Here is a 15,488-nt window from a genome sequence, read left to right as displayed (position 1 = left end):
ATGACTGCGTGGCCAAGCACGTATCCAATTCAATCATCAAATTTGCAGACAAACAGTAGCAGGCTTGATTACCAACAATGATGAGAGCCTACAGGGAGGAGGTGAGGGCTCTGGGAGTGGTGCCAGGAAAATAACCTCCCACTCAACTTAAACAAAACAAAGGAGATGCTCGTGGACTTCAGGAAAATGCAGAGTGAGCACCCCCTGGTCACATCGACGGGACAGCACTGGAGAAGGTGGGACGTTAAGTTCCTCGGCGTACACTTCACGGACAAACTGAAATGGTCCACCCACACAGACGGTGTGATGATGGCGCAACAGCGCCTCTTCAACCTCAGGAGGCTGAAGAAATGTGGCTCGTCACCTTAAACCTTCAAACTTTTACAGATGCACAATTGAGAGCATCCTGTCGGGGATTATCGCCGCCTGGTATGGCAACTGCACCACACACAACCTTGCAGTCTGCACGAAGCATCACCTTGGGCAGGACACCTACAGCATGTCACTGGAAGGCCAAAATGATCATCAAGGACAACAACCACCAGAGCCACTGCCTGTTCACCCCGCTATCATCCAGAAGGTGAGGTCAGTACAGGTGCATCAAAGCTGGGACCGAGAGACTGAAAATAGCTTCTATCTCAAGGTCATCAGACTGTTAAATAGCCATCACTAACACAGAGGCTGCTGCCTATACACACAAATCATTGGCCACTTTAATAAATGAAACACTAGTCACTTTAATATTGCCACTTTAATAATGTTTACATATCTTGCATTACTCATCTCCTATGAATATACTGTATTCTATACTATTCTACTGTATCTTAGTCTGTGCTGCTCTGACATTGCTCATCCATATATTTATATATTCTTAATTCCATTCCTTTACTTAGATTTGTGTGTATTGGGTATATGTTGTCAAATGGTTAGTTATTTCTGCACTGTTGGAACTAGAAGCAACTAGAAGTGTTTCACTACACCCGCAATTACATCAGCTAAACACGTGTATGTGACCAATAAAATTTCACTTGGCTTTGAGCCTATCAGAGAGCACAATGCCTCATGTGGGGGAGCCAACAAGAGTGACAAAAATGTCATTTTCTCTCTATCCACGGATAAGCCATTGACACTTCATATGCAATTAGGTTATGGGATGGTAGCTAGCTAAGTGCACAGACGCAATGCACACAACACTAAATACTTCCTCCAAGCTAGCTAACCACTATAGCTAGTATTGATGTTCTAATTAAATCACAATGGATTAGTTTCCATGAAACAGCTTCCTGTGTTAGCTGCCACGCTAATGCAGTGTCCTTAGCTAGCTAGCTATGTTGTGCTAAACATCTGGCTATGTGCTGGCACTGGGATTATGTAGAGTGAATTGAATTGTTTCTTCATCTTGTTAGGTAGTTATCTAGTTGATACTGGCCATTCTACAAAATAGCAACATCAGCGCAGCTAGCTAGCTAACGTTGGAATCTAGACCATAAACTAAGCCAAACACACGGACATGCGTTGCCAAACAACGCTACTGCCTTCTGGTTTGTAGTATTTTAAGGATTTGTGACAGATGACTTCAAGGTCTTTGCTGTGAGATTTACTGCCGACACTCTGTTCAGAAGTGCAAATTACTCTCGGCTGGCACAAGGTAAACAATCCTGTGTGTGTTCCTGCTCTTACATGTAGGTATGCTTGATTTACCTTGCCCAGCACCCTTGATAGAGTTTCAATGTTGGAAACATTTTATTTGTCTGAATGACTGATGCGGTGGATTTTCAACTGGTTTGCTTTTTCCAGACCATTATTATTCCAATGAAGGTGTTCTTTGTCATATTTCTTGCAGTATAGAATAGATAACCTTTCCACGTTGACAGTGCAAATGGCTAGATGTTCAGTATGTATAATCGTTTCTGGTTTGAGTCTCTTCGAAATGATTTAATGCCCCTTTTTTTTCCCAATTTCAACAGTGCTCTTCCAGTGCCTGCTCAGTGTCCAGATCCTTCCGGTGCTGCCCTGACGGGGTGATATTGAATGCCTGAAAGAGAAGACTTTCTTAAGCTCTGGGAAGAAAATGGCTGACGCCACAGAGTCCAAGAGCTAAGACTCTATTTTACCCTTGTCTACTTTGTTTATTATCTTGAGATTTGAATACCCCTTCCTTAAATGTATACGCCTACTATGGCAATGCATGATATGAGCCGTGTCAAGGGTTTCCCCTGTAAAGAGTGTGATATGGTTTGCCCCAGTACCCCTAGTCTATTAGAACACATGAAGGCTCACTACCAGCAAGAAGAAAATGGCAGGTTTGAGTGTGAGCAATGTGGCCGCATCTATAAGCATGCTGGCAGCCTGGCCAACCATAAGAAATCCCATGAAGTGGGTTCCTTTCAGTGCCCAGTCTGCACCAGAACCCTGCCCAATGCTGTGGCTCTGAAGAACCACCTCCGCATACACACCCTATCCCCAAGCAGTGCCCAGGCAGAGGAAGACGGAGGTGACGAAGGCGCTGAAGACGGACATGATGAGAGGAACTATGGTCTTGCACAGGACCTGTCTGATGGCTTTGCCCGCAGTCACCTGAACAACAGTGGAATGGGTCATGGTGTGATGTCACATGACCCAGATGATCATAAGAAGTCACCTGTAACCGATGATGCCTGGGATCGTCCATTCAAATGCGATCAGTGTGATAGGACCTACCGCCACCATGGGAGCCTGGTTAATCACAAGAAATGTCATCAGGAAGGGGCGTTCAAGTGCACCGTCTGTTACAAGCAGTTCAACAATCTGGCTGCTCTCAATGGTCATGAGCGAACCCACTCAAAGTTTAAGACTCCTGGAGCATCGATGGTTAACAACATACATGACTCTGTGACTGATCAGCGTTCGTCTGCTCCCCAAACCGATGATGCAGCTAACTGCTTCTGCCACCTGTGCCAGGTAGCTTTGCCCAACAAGAGTGACTTCCAGGAGCACATCCTGTTGCATAATGCAGCCTCCTCTTCACTGGGTCTTTCCCGTAGTTTCCCTGGGATAATGGCGCACAATCTCAGCACTGTCCGCTCCCCAGCATACACACCTGCCCTGGGTGACCCTCTGCCGCTTCCTCCTTTGCCAAATGATAAACGTGGCCCCTTTGACCCAATGCTTGGACCTCCTGTTAATAATCCCATTTACACTTGTGCATACTGTGGGGCTGGGCATCCTGATCTGGAGAGCCTCAAAGTTCATTACCTGACCCATGACCCCCACCCAGGCTCCCATGGTCAGGATGGTATCCTGAACACTGATGGGATTGGCTCTAACTCTAACCCATCACCATCTGGAGAGAGAGTGCAATCTTCTTCTGATGATGGCGAACGTCGTTTCAAGTGTCAGGATTGTGGGAAAAGCTACCGCCATGCTGGAAGCCTGGTCAACCACAAGCGCTCCCACCAGACTGGCCTCTACCAGTGTACCATCTGCTGCAAGCAGTATCCGCATTTGGCTGCCTTGCATAGCCACCTCCGCAGCCATAAGGGAAGAACATCCAACCAATCATCCCTCAACACTGAAGGCGACTGGCTCTCCTCTGAACCCCTGACACTTGACTCTCAGAATAGTTATGTGCAAGAGGGGAGCGGCGCAACCACCCCTATCTCCCTCCCTGGAAATCTTGGTGACGCTGCTCACTTTGTACCTGATGGTGGACACAGCAGTGGTTTGGATTCACTGGAGTTCCATGATCGATTTGATGGCTCCCTTGCCCAGAGCAACTCTGGGCACTCCCCTCTTCCCCAGAACCACCGCCAGGCTGATAGACACATGTGCACTGACTGTGGAGAAATGTATGGAGACATCTCTGGCATCAAGTCTCACATGTGCCCCCAACGGCGACAGAACCAGGGGATGTCCAATGGATTCATGGGAAACATGAGTGGCTACAACAGTCCTGGAGGCGCTGCGCTCCCTTCAGGTGGAGGAAATGTGAAAGAGAGCAATGGACAGCGCTCTCAGTATGGTTCTCAGTCCCATGCCCAAGGAGGGGGGAAAAGGATGAATAAAGAAGATGAAGATGATGGTGAAGTGTACCAGTGCTCGGTGTGTGGAAACCATTATGCCAGCCTCAGAGCTCTGAGGAGCCATCTGCGCAGCCATGCTAACAATCCCACAGGGCCTGGGACTTCGGCACTTTCTCCTAACGGTGAGGCAGACTGGAGGATTATCTGCAGCACCTGTGGCCAGAGCTTCTCCAGAAAGCAAGACCTGTTAAACCACCAACTTATTCATGGGCCACAAAGATCAGATGCAGCAGCGCAGAGCATGGGGGCCGATCCCGCCAATACTAATGGCAAAATGGATGGTGATGGGAGGAATCACATTTGCGTTGACTGTGGCATGTTCTTTGCTGATCGCCATCACCTGATTACTCACCTGTGTCCTGGAAAGGGAAGAGGAGGAGTGCTGAGCAAAGAAGGATTGAATGGCGCTAAAGGGATGACTGGTGGAGACGGAGTTGGTGGCGGCGGAGTTGGAGGACCTGGGGGCAGTCGTGATATGGGAGGACAGGACCGTAGACAACAGATGCCAGATTCGGAGGATCGACCCCACAAATGTGACCAGTGTGGAAGGGGCTACAGGCACCCATGCTCCCTGCTCAACCACAAGAAGTCTCACAAGACCGGAGTCTTCAGATGCCTTGTCTGCCAGAAGCGCTACTACAACCTGCTGGCCCTCAAGAACCACCAGAGGACCCACTTTGATTTAAAAAGGTAAGCTTTTGTTTGATGCTTTTCCCCATTGAGACTTGTTTGTCTTTGTGGGCATATTAATAACATAAGATCTGTTTGCATAGCTGAATTTGGTCCAAATTTCCAGTTGACATCAATAGAACAGTTTACACTAAAATCTGGATTGTACAGTATCTCTTCCATAGATTGGTTTTTATTTTCTCTGAAATAATGAGATGTGGTATTTTCCATTGTAATAATACTAGATGAGTAAGAATAATCAATTTGCCTGTTGAAGGGCCTCCGCATTGATGTTAAAAAAATAGGCATTCGATTTGTTGAAGAAAACACACCGCTTTTCCCTCACTGTACAGCGGCACAGCTGAAAAACTAACAACATTGTCATTTTAATGTAAGAATCTACTCTGTGCTACAGTCCAATCTGTAAAGCTAATTTAAAAACAAAACTCCCCTTAAGCAACCCCTAGGAACCCAAGAAATGGCCAGGCCATGACATTTTTGAATCCATTCTAAACGTAAAATGTATTTCTGACTGGTGATTTCCCTTTATTGGCTTGCTACAGCAAGGCTGCCGCTGGCACAGGGAGAAGCGGTCCCCAAGTGGCACCCGATTCCGAAACGATGGCTTTACTTGAATGGTAAATAACTTTCCCCAAATGTGCTTTTATCATCATTACTAAACGTAGCTAGTGCCCATTCAGACAGTAGGCTTGTCCACTCATGATGTTAGGAGCGAGTTAAGTGGCTGGCAGATCGTGGAATAGGGAAAAGGATTGCTTACCAATTCCTAACTCATCTTTAATTTGTTCCTACATTTTCTTTGCAGGCACAAGTGTGAGGAGTGTGGGAAGGCCTTCAAGATCCAGAAGCAGCTGGAAAACCACCTTCGGCTCCATGAAGAACACAGAGCAAAGGCTCACGCCCAGCTCGCAAAACTAGGCAATGGAAGGTATCAAGGAGGACCCTCTGGCATGCAGGCCATGAGAGGAGAATCGTCCAAATCCCAGAACCCTGGCATGGGGGAAGTCAAGTATGGACAACAACAACAAGGCTTCAAGCAACCCTACTCAGAGGCTGGCACTTCAAGGGCTCAGAATTTTGATCTACAAGAAGGGGGACGACGACCCTTCGCCTGTGATGAGTGTGGACGGAGCTATCGTCATGCAGGTAGCTTGGCCAATCACAAGAATCTTCACAAAATTGGCGAATATCACTGCAATGTCTGCAACTCCACTTACCCGAACCGCCTGGCCATGAAAAACCATCTGCGTCTTCATTTTGCCCTCAAGAAGCACACTTGCCAGGAGTGCGGCAAAGGATTCCGTACCCAAAAGCAGCTTACCACCCACCACTCTGCACAGCTCTGCAAGGGGGCTGCAGGTGCTGTTGCTCAAATGGATTACGAGTGTGATGGGTGCTGTGAGGGTTTCGCTACTGCAGACCAGCTGGCTGCACATGACTGCCCTGCTCAGCAGCTCCCTTCATCCTCTGCCTCCCTCAACAGCTCAAGCCTCAGCATCGATGGGGCTGACCTTGTGCCAGATGAACGCCCCTACAGCTGTGACATCTGCAACTGCTCTTACAAACATGCCAGCAGCTTGCTGAACCATAAGCACACACACAAGACGGGCACCTTTACTTGCACCTACTGCGACAAGCCGTACTCCAACTACATGGCCCTGCGCAACCACATGCGCATTCACACGCAGAAGAAGAGGCACATCTGCCACCACTGTGGGAAGGCATTCCGGCTAGCCAGATTCCTCCGCAATCACCAGAAGGTCCATGAGGAGGGCCACACACGCTTTGGCTGCACCAGCTGTGGGAAGAGCTTCCAGGGGAGGTCAGGCCTGGCGAGGCACCGCTGTGGGGAGAACCAGGTAGGCAAGGAGGGCAGGAGGATGGCCACTGCAAGCACGACAGGGGGAGAAGAGTGCCGGTACACGTGAGTTTTCGTCTGTTTTTGTGATTCTTGAAGTGAAAATAGTGAAGATCATAGGTTTCTACATGTCTATTACAGGTATATGATCTCCAATCCGGCTTCCTTGGGACCATACGTGCACCGGAATTCGGATATTTCTGAAGTTTGGACAGATTGATTAGTGGAGACCAGATAAGTCACCCTGTTTGCTTTCAGTTAGATATACATTAGTTTCCTAGGCTACTATGAATCAGACTTGATTTGATTGTTCAGTTGGATGTTTTATGTTCTGCTTTTACAAAGAATACTGCCATTAATTGATATCAATTCAAACTAGCTGACATAGTATAATAAGTAAGATTTATGATTTGTGTGTTCCTTGTACTTGTTATGAATTGTAGTGCTCCTTTGTGCCTTCCCTGTCTCTTTTAATAGGTACATTGTACATTTTTAGGTTGTTGGTAGTGTAAACCTAGTTTAGTGGGTTTCTTTGTTTGACAAAGTCAAGGCACAAAAGCTGGTTAAAATGGTAAAAGACCATTGAAGTGAAAAGGTTCTTGTATGTTTGTTTTTTTGTTGTTGCTGATATTACAGTAAAGACTACATTGATAAAGAGCATAGGTCTACCCTTAGATCCACAGTAAGTATTTGGAGCTTGCTACACTGCACATGCTTTGTTGTCATTTAGTTATTTTATGGGGGTGGGGCAACCTGCACTAAGCCACCATACTTCACCACAGTTGAGGCCAATAAGAAAGTCAGATTCATTTCAATAACTTTGAAAGTGGGATGGAATTGTTGTATCCAAATGTGCAGTGCAGGGAGCCACACATACCTTCTAAGACTCTCAATCAAATAATTGAAAACTAATTTAATGACGATCCATATTTTTCCCCCCCTTGTTTCCACCGAAATGTGTCCCCCTTTTTACTATGTGTATAAATTGACTATTTCTTCTTGCAGGACATGGTAAACCACTTAGTCATCTCCAAAGCTTTAAGCCGGATTCCAGATCATATACCTGTACAAATTATTTTGAGATATATAAGTTTTATCAAATGGAAAAGTGGTAACCAGCCAATTTAGTTTTGTTAGATTAGTAAAAGAATGGACCGCAAGCAGTTACTAATTTCTTCTTCTTCTATTCTCTCTCCACAGATGTGACCAGTGTGGCCGCTCCTACGCCCATGCCAGCTCCCTCCTCAACCACAAAAACACCCACACCGTCGGCATTTACCACTGTGCTGTGTGCCTCAAGACCTATTCCAACCTCCTGGCCCTCAAGAACCACCGGCGCATCCATTCAGAGATTCGGCGTCACCGCTGCCCAGAATGTGGCAAGGCTTTCCGTGTCTCCTCCCAGCTCAACAGCCACCGTCGCGTCCACCTAAAGGAGAGGGAGCTAACTTGTGGCCCCTGCCAGCGCAGCTTCCCCAGCCAGGCCAGCTTCCGGCTCCACCAGGAGATCTCCCACGGCCAAGCCCCCAGGCCCCCCCAGCAGAAACAGGCCAGGGCTGGGGGAGCCTCTGGGGGCACATCCGGGGGCGGGAGCTCAGGCCTTAACTGGGACTCCGGTCTGGATCTCACGCTGTTGCAGGCCCAAGGACTGGTCCCCAATGGACTACCCAAAATTAACTCCCTGTCCTTCCAAGGCCCCAGTGGCAGCAGGAGCCGTGGGGCGACGGGGACCAAGTCGCACGTCTGCAACCAGTGCGGCCGCGGCTACCTCCACGCCAGCTCCCTCCTCAACCACAAAAACAGTCACAAAACAGGCGCCTACTTCTGTAACTCCTGTCAGAAGGAGTTTCCCAACCTGATGTCCCTCAAGAACCACCGGCGTATTCACACTGAGCCCAAACGTTTCCAGTGCCCCGACTGCGGAAAGTCCTTCCGTGTGTCCACCCAGCTCATCTGCCACAGGCGCATCCACACCAAGGAAAAGCCCTTTTCCTGCCAGCAATGCAACAAGCGCTTCTCCAGCAAGTCCAACCTGCGCCACCATCAGAAGGTGCACTGGAGCAGCTCAGCGCCCCCCACCATGGCCATGGGCGCTGCCAGCTTCTTGGGTATGCCCTCAGGCCCATTTCTATAAGTATGGGGGTGGGGGTGCTAGTGTGAGATTCATTGAAATGCCAAGGTTTTAGAGGTGCCAAAACTCTTAGTCCCCTTCCTTCTCATTCACCACCATCTCGCTCTTGTTGTATAGTGTGAGGTTTATATCTGTAGATTTTCACAGAGCAGATTGTGTTTTAGAGACCCAGGCCCTGCATGCAACCTGAGACCAGGGAGGGTGGAGGGGGAGAGGACTGACTTGGCATGGATGACATCTACACTGGTTGACATCTACACTGGTTAAGACAGTCTGGTGGCAAAAGCTTCCCCCATCCGCTTCATCCCAAACCAGCATGGCTACTCTTGCTTGCATTCACTCGATGGCCTTTGCTAGGGGACAAGAACCCATTCGCCTGTAATGGTACACAAGGATTACTGCTCACTCAGTGTAGGATGTGTGCTAGACTTCTCTGTTCGGCCCTTTAGAAACCTTAATGATATACTGTTGTCATAGCCCCTGTTGCATGTTGCACAGTAGATGATTGTAGATTTCTCTGTGTTTTATTGACAGTTAAGCCCCAGTGTCAAAGTTACAGCAAAGCTGGCACATTAGGAAGAACATCCTTATGCCATGCAAAGAGTGTGGCGTGACGCTCACCAAGTCAACCACATTGATGAATTTGACCAATGTTAAGGTTTTCTTTGTGGCATCTTTGCAGTTTGAATGCATTGCACATCATGACATCCCATTCCATATCTGTTGATTTTGGATAAAGCCTTTGCATGCGGCCTTTGTCCTGTTCTACAAAACATCTTAAACAGTAAGACATTTTTTATTTCAAACAGTATCTCTGAGGTGAGCAATATGTTGGAACCAAGAGTGGAGATGTACTTTGGCATTGTAAAAATTTAGTTTGAACGGTGAATTAATGCAGTGGATGGAGATGTCACATTTCTGTAATATAGAACTGACCTGAGGGTGTATTGCTCTCTTGTGAGGTTCTAATCGTTTTCTAACTTGTGTGTTTCTTGCAGCACGAAGATGAGCTTCAAACCTTATTATTCTGCAGATGACAGCAATGCTCTTTATCGGTTGCTTCTTTCTGGCATCACATTTGTGTATTCCTCCTAATATAAAAAAAAAAAAATGTTTCTGGGCACCCATATTTTAAACACTGCGCCTAACTAGTAAACATGTATAGACAATAAGTTGTGGTTTTAAAAATAAAAAAAGAAGGAAAAAAGGTAAAGAAAATGTATATTGTTAGGCCCATGCTGGCATTTGGTTTTATCCTGTATCGTAATCGTACTTCTGACTGTATTATTTACAGTTCGACTTTTATAAAACAGATCATTGTAGAATGCATTTATTTATATTAACACTTGTAATGGAAAACGCTAGTCTTAGGATCTCTGTTTAGGAGCTGTGTTGTAACCACCCCCTTTCCTTACACTTACCCCTGACTATTCATCCTGTATGTATAATTGACATGGAGTCAAGTATGAAGGACTCCCAAAGAACACTTGTTACAGTACTCCTCCATGTTGTCTCAATTTGTTATGGTTTAAAAAAAAAAAAAAAAAGTCCCTTGTACAATAAACGGGGAACTTGTATAATGTGTGTTTTTGATTGCAGTACAAAGATTAAGGAAATATTTCTGAAGTGATGTTGTGACCGTCTCCCCTCAAGTCAGACTGGACTTCCTTTTGTTTCACAAAAAGCTCACACTCAAAAGGGATGACTTTGTGAATTGTTTGTGCGTTCAGTCCTCATTCTCTTAAGTTTTTGTTATACCTTAATCGTAACCCTTGTATTTATTAGTATTTCTTTTATTTAATTGCGTTTTGACTATTCAAAGCTCTGTGTGAACACCTTTTACTGGGAGCGCTGGTGCTAGTAAGTGAAATATAAAGTGACAGTGAAGTGATTTTTAAGACTAAAACTAACTATATTTTAATTGAACTCTTGCGTTTTCTCCAGAATTGGTATAAAGTGGACACTTCCAATCATCATTACGGTTAGATTAGAAAGGATTTGGTTTGAACAACTATAATGAATAATATTCAGTCCTAACTTTTTGTTTCATACATGTATGTAATGCCTACTACACACTTTTATAAACTATGTTTTCATAATTCATTTCTTAACAAAACCTGTCCATATTATAACCCCTAATGCTGAGTACTGAAAATAAATAGCTGGAAAACAAGTGAAGAACATTGTGGTGAATCAATTGTCCTTTGACTCCACGCTTTTAATGTACTTTTGAAAGTGTTAAGTGTTTTAATAATCAACTTGTTTTCATACAGGCCATTTTTAACCTGTGAAGGTGAAATCAACCTGGGTTAAATCGACCTTGTTAAAGACCTAGCTTGAACATTTTCACTTCAGTGAATTGGTCAAATTAAAATGTGTCTAGTAGAGGGGCCAAATAATTGACATGTTTGAGGATATGTAAGGAAGGGGGGTATACAATTGCAGATCTTTAAGCAAATGATGTAGACTGCGGATGAAGTTTGATCATGTTTATTTTCCTTGTTGCCTTTAGAAAGGCTGGCGCCCTCATCATACACCTAGGCTGTGTACACAGACAGCCCATTGCTGATATTTTTTCCACTAAATGTTATTTTGACCAATCACATCAGATCTTTTCACATCAGATCTTATTCAGAGCTGATCTATATTAGATAAAATGGCAATTAGTGGAGAAAAAGATTGGCATAAGGCTCCCTGTATAAACACAGCCCTAGAGGATTTGACCTCTTGTCATTTTCAGTCATTTGCTCATGTTAGTCCAAACAATTAAAAAAGAAAATGTACACTAATGTACACTAATGTACCTATATGTAATATTTAAGGTACAATCTTTGAATGCATTCCATTATCTTGATGCTAGAATATTTGTTTGTTTTATGCAACACACAATCACAATAATATTGAGTTTACAATGTGGTTGTTGAAAATATACCTTATTTTAAAATCAACCAAATGGGTTTAGAGTTCTTTCATCCTTGGAAGAAGAATATCCTCAAACTCCTTTCTGTAGTTTTTCCACTTAGCTGATGTTTAGACCAACCTCATTTTTCCACGTAGGGTTTTAATTTTTAAAAATCTACCCAGTCAAGTCTGAGTGCATATTTGCCGCTAGTTAGCTTAGCACGCTAACACACACTGTCCATATGGAATCTGTTGAGCTGATGCCAACGTCTAGCAACCACAGTGCATTTCTATTACATTTTGTTCAAGAGTGTGGTCACTATCCACGTTGGATGGAGTGTTTGCGTGGTGGTGAAGTGTGTTTTTGGATATCCAATTTTGTTCAATTGCGTCCTATAAACTCTTAGATTAATATGCTAATCTAACAAGTGGCTGCTCAAATTAACGGAATAAAATATTTTTGTCTGGGTTGATTAAGGAACACTCAAGTATTGGGAGAAAACTATTTAATTTGGTTTTTGAGTAAATTGTCCTAAGGGTTGTAGAATCAACATTGCAATATTGCTGTCTCCCAATGTTTGTGTATTTGTCACCATGAATATGAAACTAGCCCAGATATTGAAGATACACATCTCTCGCCCGTAATCTTACACATGTAATTCTGACCTGTTCCATATTTGTTTTGTTTTCATGTACATTTCGTCTTTTATATATGCATGATAGTTTGTGCTTAATAAAGATCCACCCGTGTTGAATATAATTAACTGTAGCTATACATTTGTTCCCAAATTGAGACATCAGATTCTTCCACCAAATTCAAAGGTACAGTTACAAGGCTTTGTAAACGACCAAATGAAATACTGGTTGCTAGTGGAAATGCATAAATAACCCATCTACCTGCAGTGTACAGTGGGAGAATGACATTTACAACACATGTAGCCTCACCGTTTGACTCAAAGCTCAGTACGCCATCAGTGTAGGGAAGGCCAATTTAATTTGCCCAATGGTTTGATTATATATTGAAAAGGCTCAAGTGAATTGCCCAAAAAAAACATTTATTGTTAAAGGTGCTATCTGTAACATTTCAGTGATATTTTTGACTCCCTCTCTGATTTTGAAGAGTATGACATAAGTCCAAAATATTATTTTGTCGATGCAATATTGTTGGGCTTTCAACTTCTGAAAAGTAGAACCAATATTGAATCAAGAAGACTTGAGGGTAGCCATGACGTGCCACTCTGACAGTTCTTTTTGTTTTTGTCTCAATTAATAGTATTCATTTATTACTAGCGATATATTAAGATCTATGTGCATGTGGAAATGTTACGGAATGCACCTTTAATTGTTGAAGAATTATTGGTGAAGCTTTTTCTAATGCAGCTTTCACATTAGTTCCCAGTGGGAAATTTCACTTGAAGGACTGTCCAAGTCTAAATTACAAGTACAGAGACATTTTTGTTACCCAAGTTGTGACGTTTCACCACTGACCTTTTACCTTTGACAACAAATATGTTTTTGATAATTACAACCTTATCATTATGTATAATGTAGCTAGTCTGCCCATATTGTTGATGTTAAGCAAGCTAGCTTACTTCTTTAAGAATTGTTCCAACTTCAAAAGAACTTGAACACAACCATGTCGGGCTTATGACTTCCCAGTTTCCCCATTTTCCTCGTGCATGTGAAGCCAGCATGAATGTTTATACAAACGAAATATTAGAATTATGGCATGACACAATTCCTACATTTTACATTTTCAGGTCATCCACCAATTGGCGCAGGGAGACCACCCAAGTCACATGTCTGTGACCAGTGCGGACGTGGTTACCGCCATGCCGGATCCCTCCAGAACCACAAGAACGTCCACAAGACAGGTGCCTATTTCTGCAGCTCTTGTCAGAAGGAGTTCTCCAACCTGATGGCTCTCAAGACCCATCGGCGCATCCACACTGAGGTCAAACGCCACCGGTGCTCAGATTGTGGAAAGGCCTTTCGTGCTCCTAGCCAACTCATCGTCCACCAGCGCATTCACACCCAGGAGAAGCCCTTCTCCTGCCAGCAATGCGCCAAACGCTTCTCCAGCAAGTCCAACCTACGCCACCACGTGAAGTTGCACTGGAGCGGCTCAGCTCCTTCCAGTTTCCTGGGTATGCGCTCAAGCCCATTTCTATAGGTGGGGGAAGGGAAAGTGCCGCTGTGATATACATTGAAAAGCCAAGGTTTCTGGAGGTGTGGTTTAATACAAGTTCAACGTTTACATTTTCAGGTAAACCGGTAATTGGTGTGGGGGCCAAATCCCACGTCTGTGACCAGTGTGGCCGTGCTTACCGTCACGCTAGCTCCCTCCTCAACCACAAGACCATCCACAAGACAGGCGTTTATTTCTGCACATCCTGTCAAAAGGAGTTTCACAATCTGAACGCCCTCAAGAACCACCGGCGCATCCATACGGAGACCAAGCGCTACGAGTGCCCGGAGTGCGGAAAGTCCTTCCGTGTGTCCACCCAGCTCATAATCCACCGGCGCATCCACACCAAGGAGAAACCCTTCTCCTGCCAGCAGTGCGACAAGCGCTTCTCCAGCAATTCCAACCTGCGTCACCACATGAAGTTGCATTGGGGCAGCTCAGCGCGACCTGTGCGCACCAATGTGTCTGTGGCTGCTACCAGTGCCACCCTCTTGGCTCTGCCTCAGACCCATATCTATACAAAGTATGGGTGGGGGTGGGGAAAGGGGAAGCATTGAAATGTCAAGGTTCTGGAGGTGCCAAAAGTCTTCTTCACCCTCCTTCTCATTCACCACCATCCCCCCCTTTGTTATAGACTGTGATAGAGCAGGTTTATGTGGTTTAGACGCACAAGGCAATGTGACCCCAGACAAGGGGAATAAGTGGACTTGACATGGACACTATCTACACTGGTTAGGATACAGGTTGCAAAATCTTCACCCATCCAATCAGTCAGCTGTGCTTTACTGCATTCACTCGTTGGCCTTTGCTAGTGTACAACAACCCTTCTGCCTGCAATGGTACACCAGGACTACTGGTATAAAAAAAAGTAAATATTAAGGTTTTGTGATTGTTCCTTTTTGACTGCTGTACATCATAACATCTCATCTGTTAATCTTCAGTGAAGCCTTTGCTTGAGGCTTTTGTTGTGTCGTACAGTATGAAAGATATTGAAGAGTAACTCGTGGATTTTAAACATATACGCGCGCAATATGTTGGATTGAAGAGTTGAGATGTACTTTGACATTTTACATTGTAAAGATTGAGTTTTCATGGTGAATGTAGTCATATAGAACTGACCTGTAATATAGAATATAGAACTGACCTGAGGGTGTATTGCTCTCTTGTGAGGCTCTAATCATTTTCTAGCTCGTGTGTTTCTGGCAGCACGAAGATGAGCTTCAAACTTGTATTATTCTGCAGATGACGACAATGCTCTTAATGGGTTGCTACTGTCTGACATAACATTTCTGTATTCCTCCCATTATTTCAAAATGGCTCTTGGCCCCAATATTTTAAACACGGCTCCAAGCCAGCAAGCGCGTATAGATGATTTTAAAAAACATGGATAAAACATAAAGAAATGTATATTTGGTTTTAACATGCATCATAATTATACATCTGACTGTATTATTCACGGTATGGCTTTTATAAATCATTATAACTTTAGGATCTCTCCGTTTAGGAGACGTGTTGTAACCACCCCTTGTCCTTACACTTACTCCAGACCATTCATCATGTACAGTTGAAGTCTAAAAGTTTACATACACTTAGGTTGGAGTCATTAAAACTCGTTTTTCAACCACTCCACACATTTCTTGTTAACAAACTATAGTTTTG

General features: G+C 44.4%; 1 protein-coding gene across 4 annotated transcripts in view; it reads left to right on the top strand.

Annotated features, from left to right (window-relative positions):
- LOC124015255 (zinc finger protein 646-like) overlaps window positions 1-15,488 on the top strand; it is a 22,632-nt gene extending 7,144 nt beyond the window's left edge. Inside the window, exons 2-7 of one of the 4 annotated variants that reach the window (XM_046330364.1) lie at window positions 1,968-4,751; window positions 5,294-5,368; window positions 5,557-6,675; window positions 7,810-8,717; window positions 13,402-13,788; window positions 13,908-15,026. In XM_046330364.1, the coding sequence (XP_046186320.1) occupies window positions 2,164-4,751; window positions 5,294-5,368; window positions 5,557-6,675; window positions 7,810-8,717; window positions 13,402-13,788; window positions 13,908-14,386 (5,556 nt within the window). In that variant the 5' untranslated portion in view covers window positions 1,968-2,163 and the 3' untranslated portion in view covers window positions 14,387-15,026. The other 3 variants (XM_046330367.1, XM_046330365.1, XM_046330366.1) reach the window with 3 other exon arrangements.

This window comes from Oncorhynchus gorbuscha, linkage group LG26, assembly GCF_021184085.1.
Source record: "Oncorhynchus gorbuscha isolate QuinsamMale2020 ecotype Even-year linkage group LG26, OgorEven_v1.0, whole genome shotgun sequence".
NCBI classification, from domain to species: Eukaryota; Metazoa; Chordata; class Actinopteri; order Salmoniformes; family Salmonidae; genus Oncorhynchus; species Oncorhynchus gorbuscha.
The sequence above is the reverse complement of the archived record's forward strand: the minus strand, read 5'-3'. Positions and strand labels throughout refer to the sequence as shown.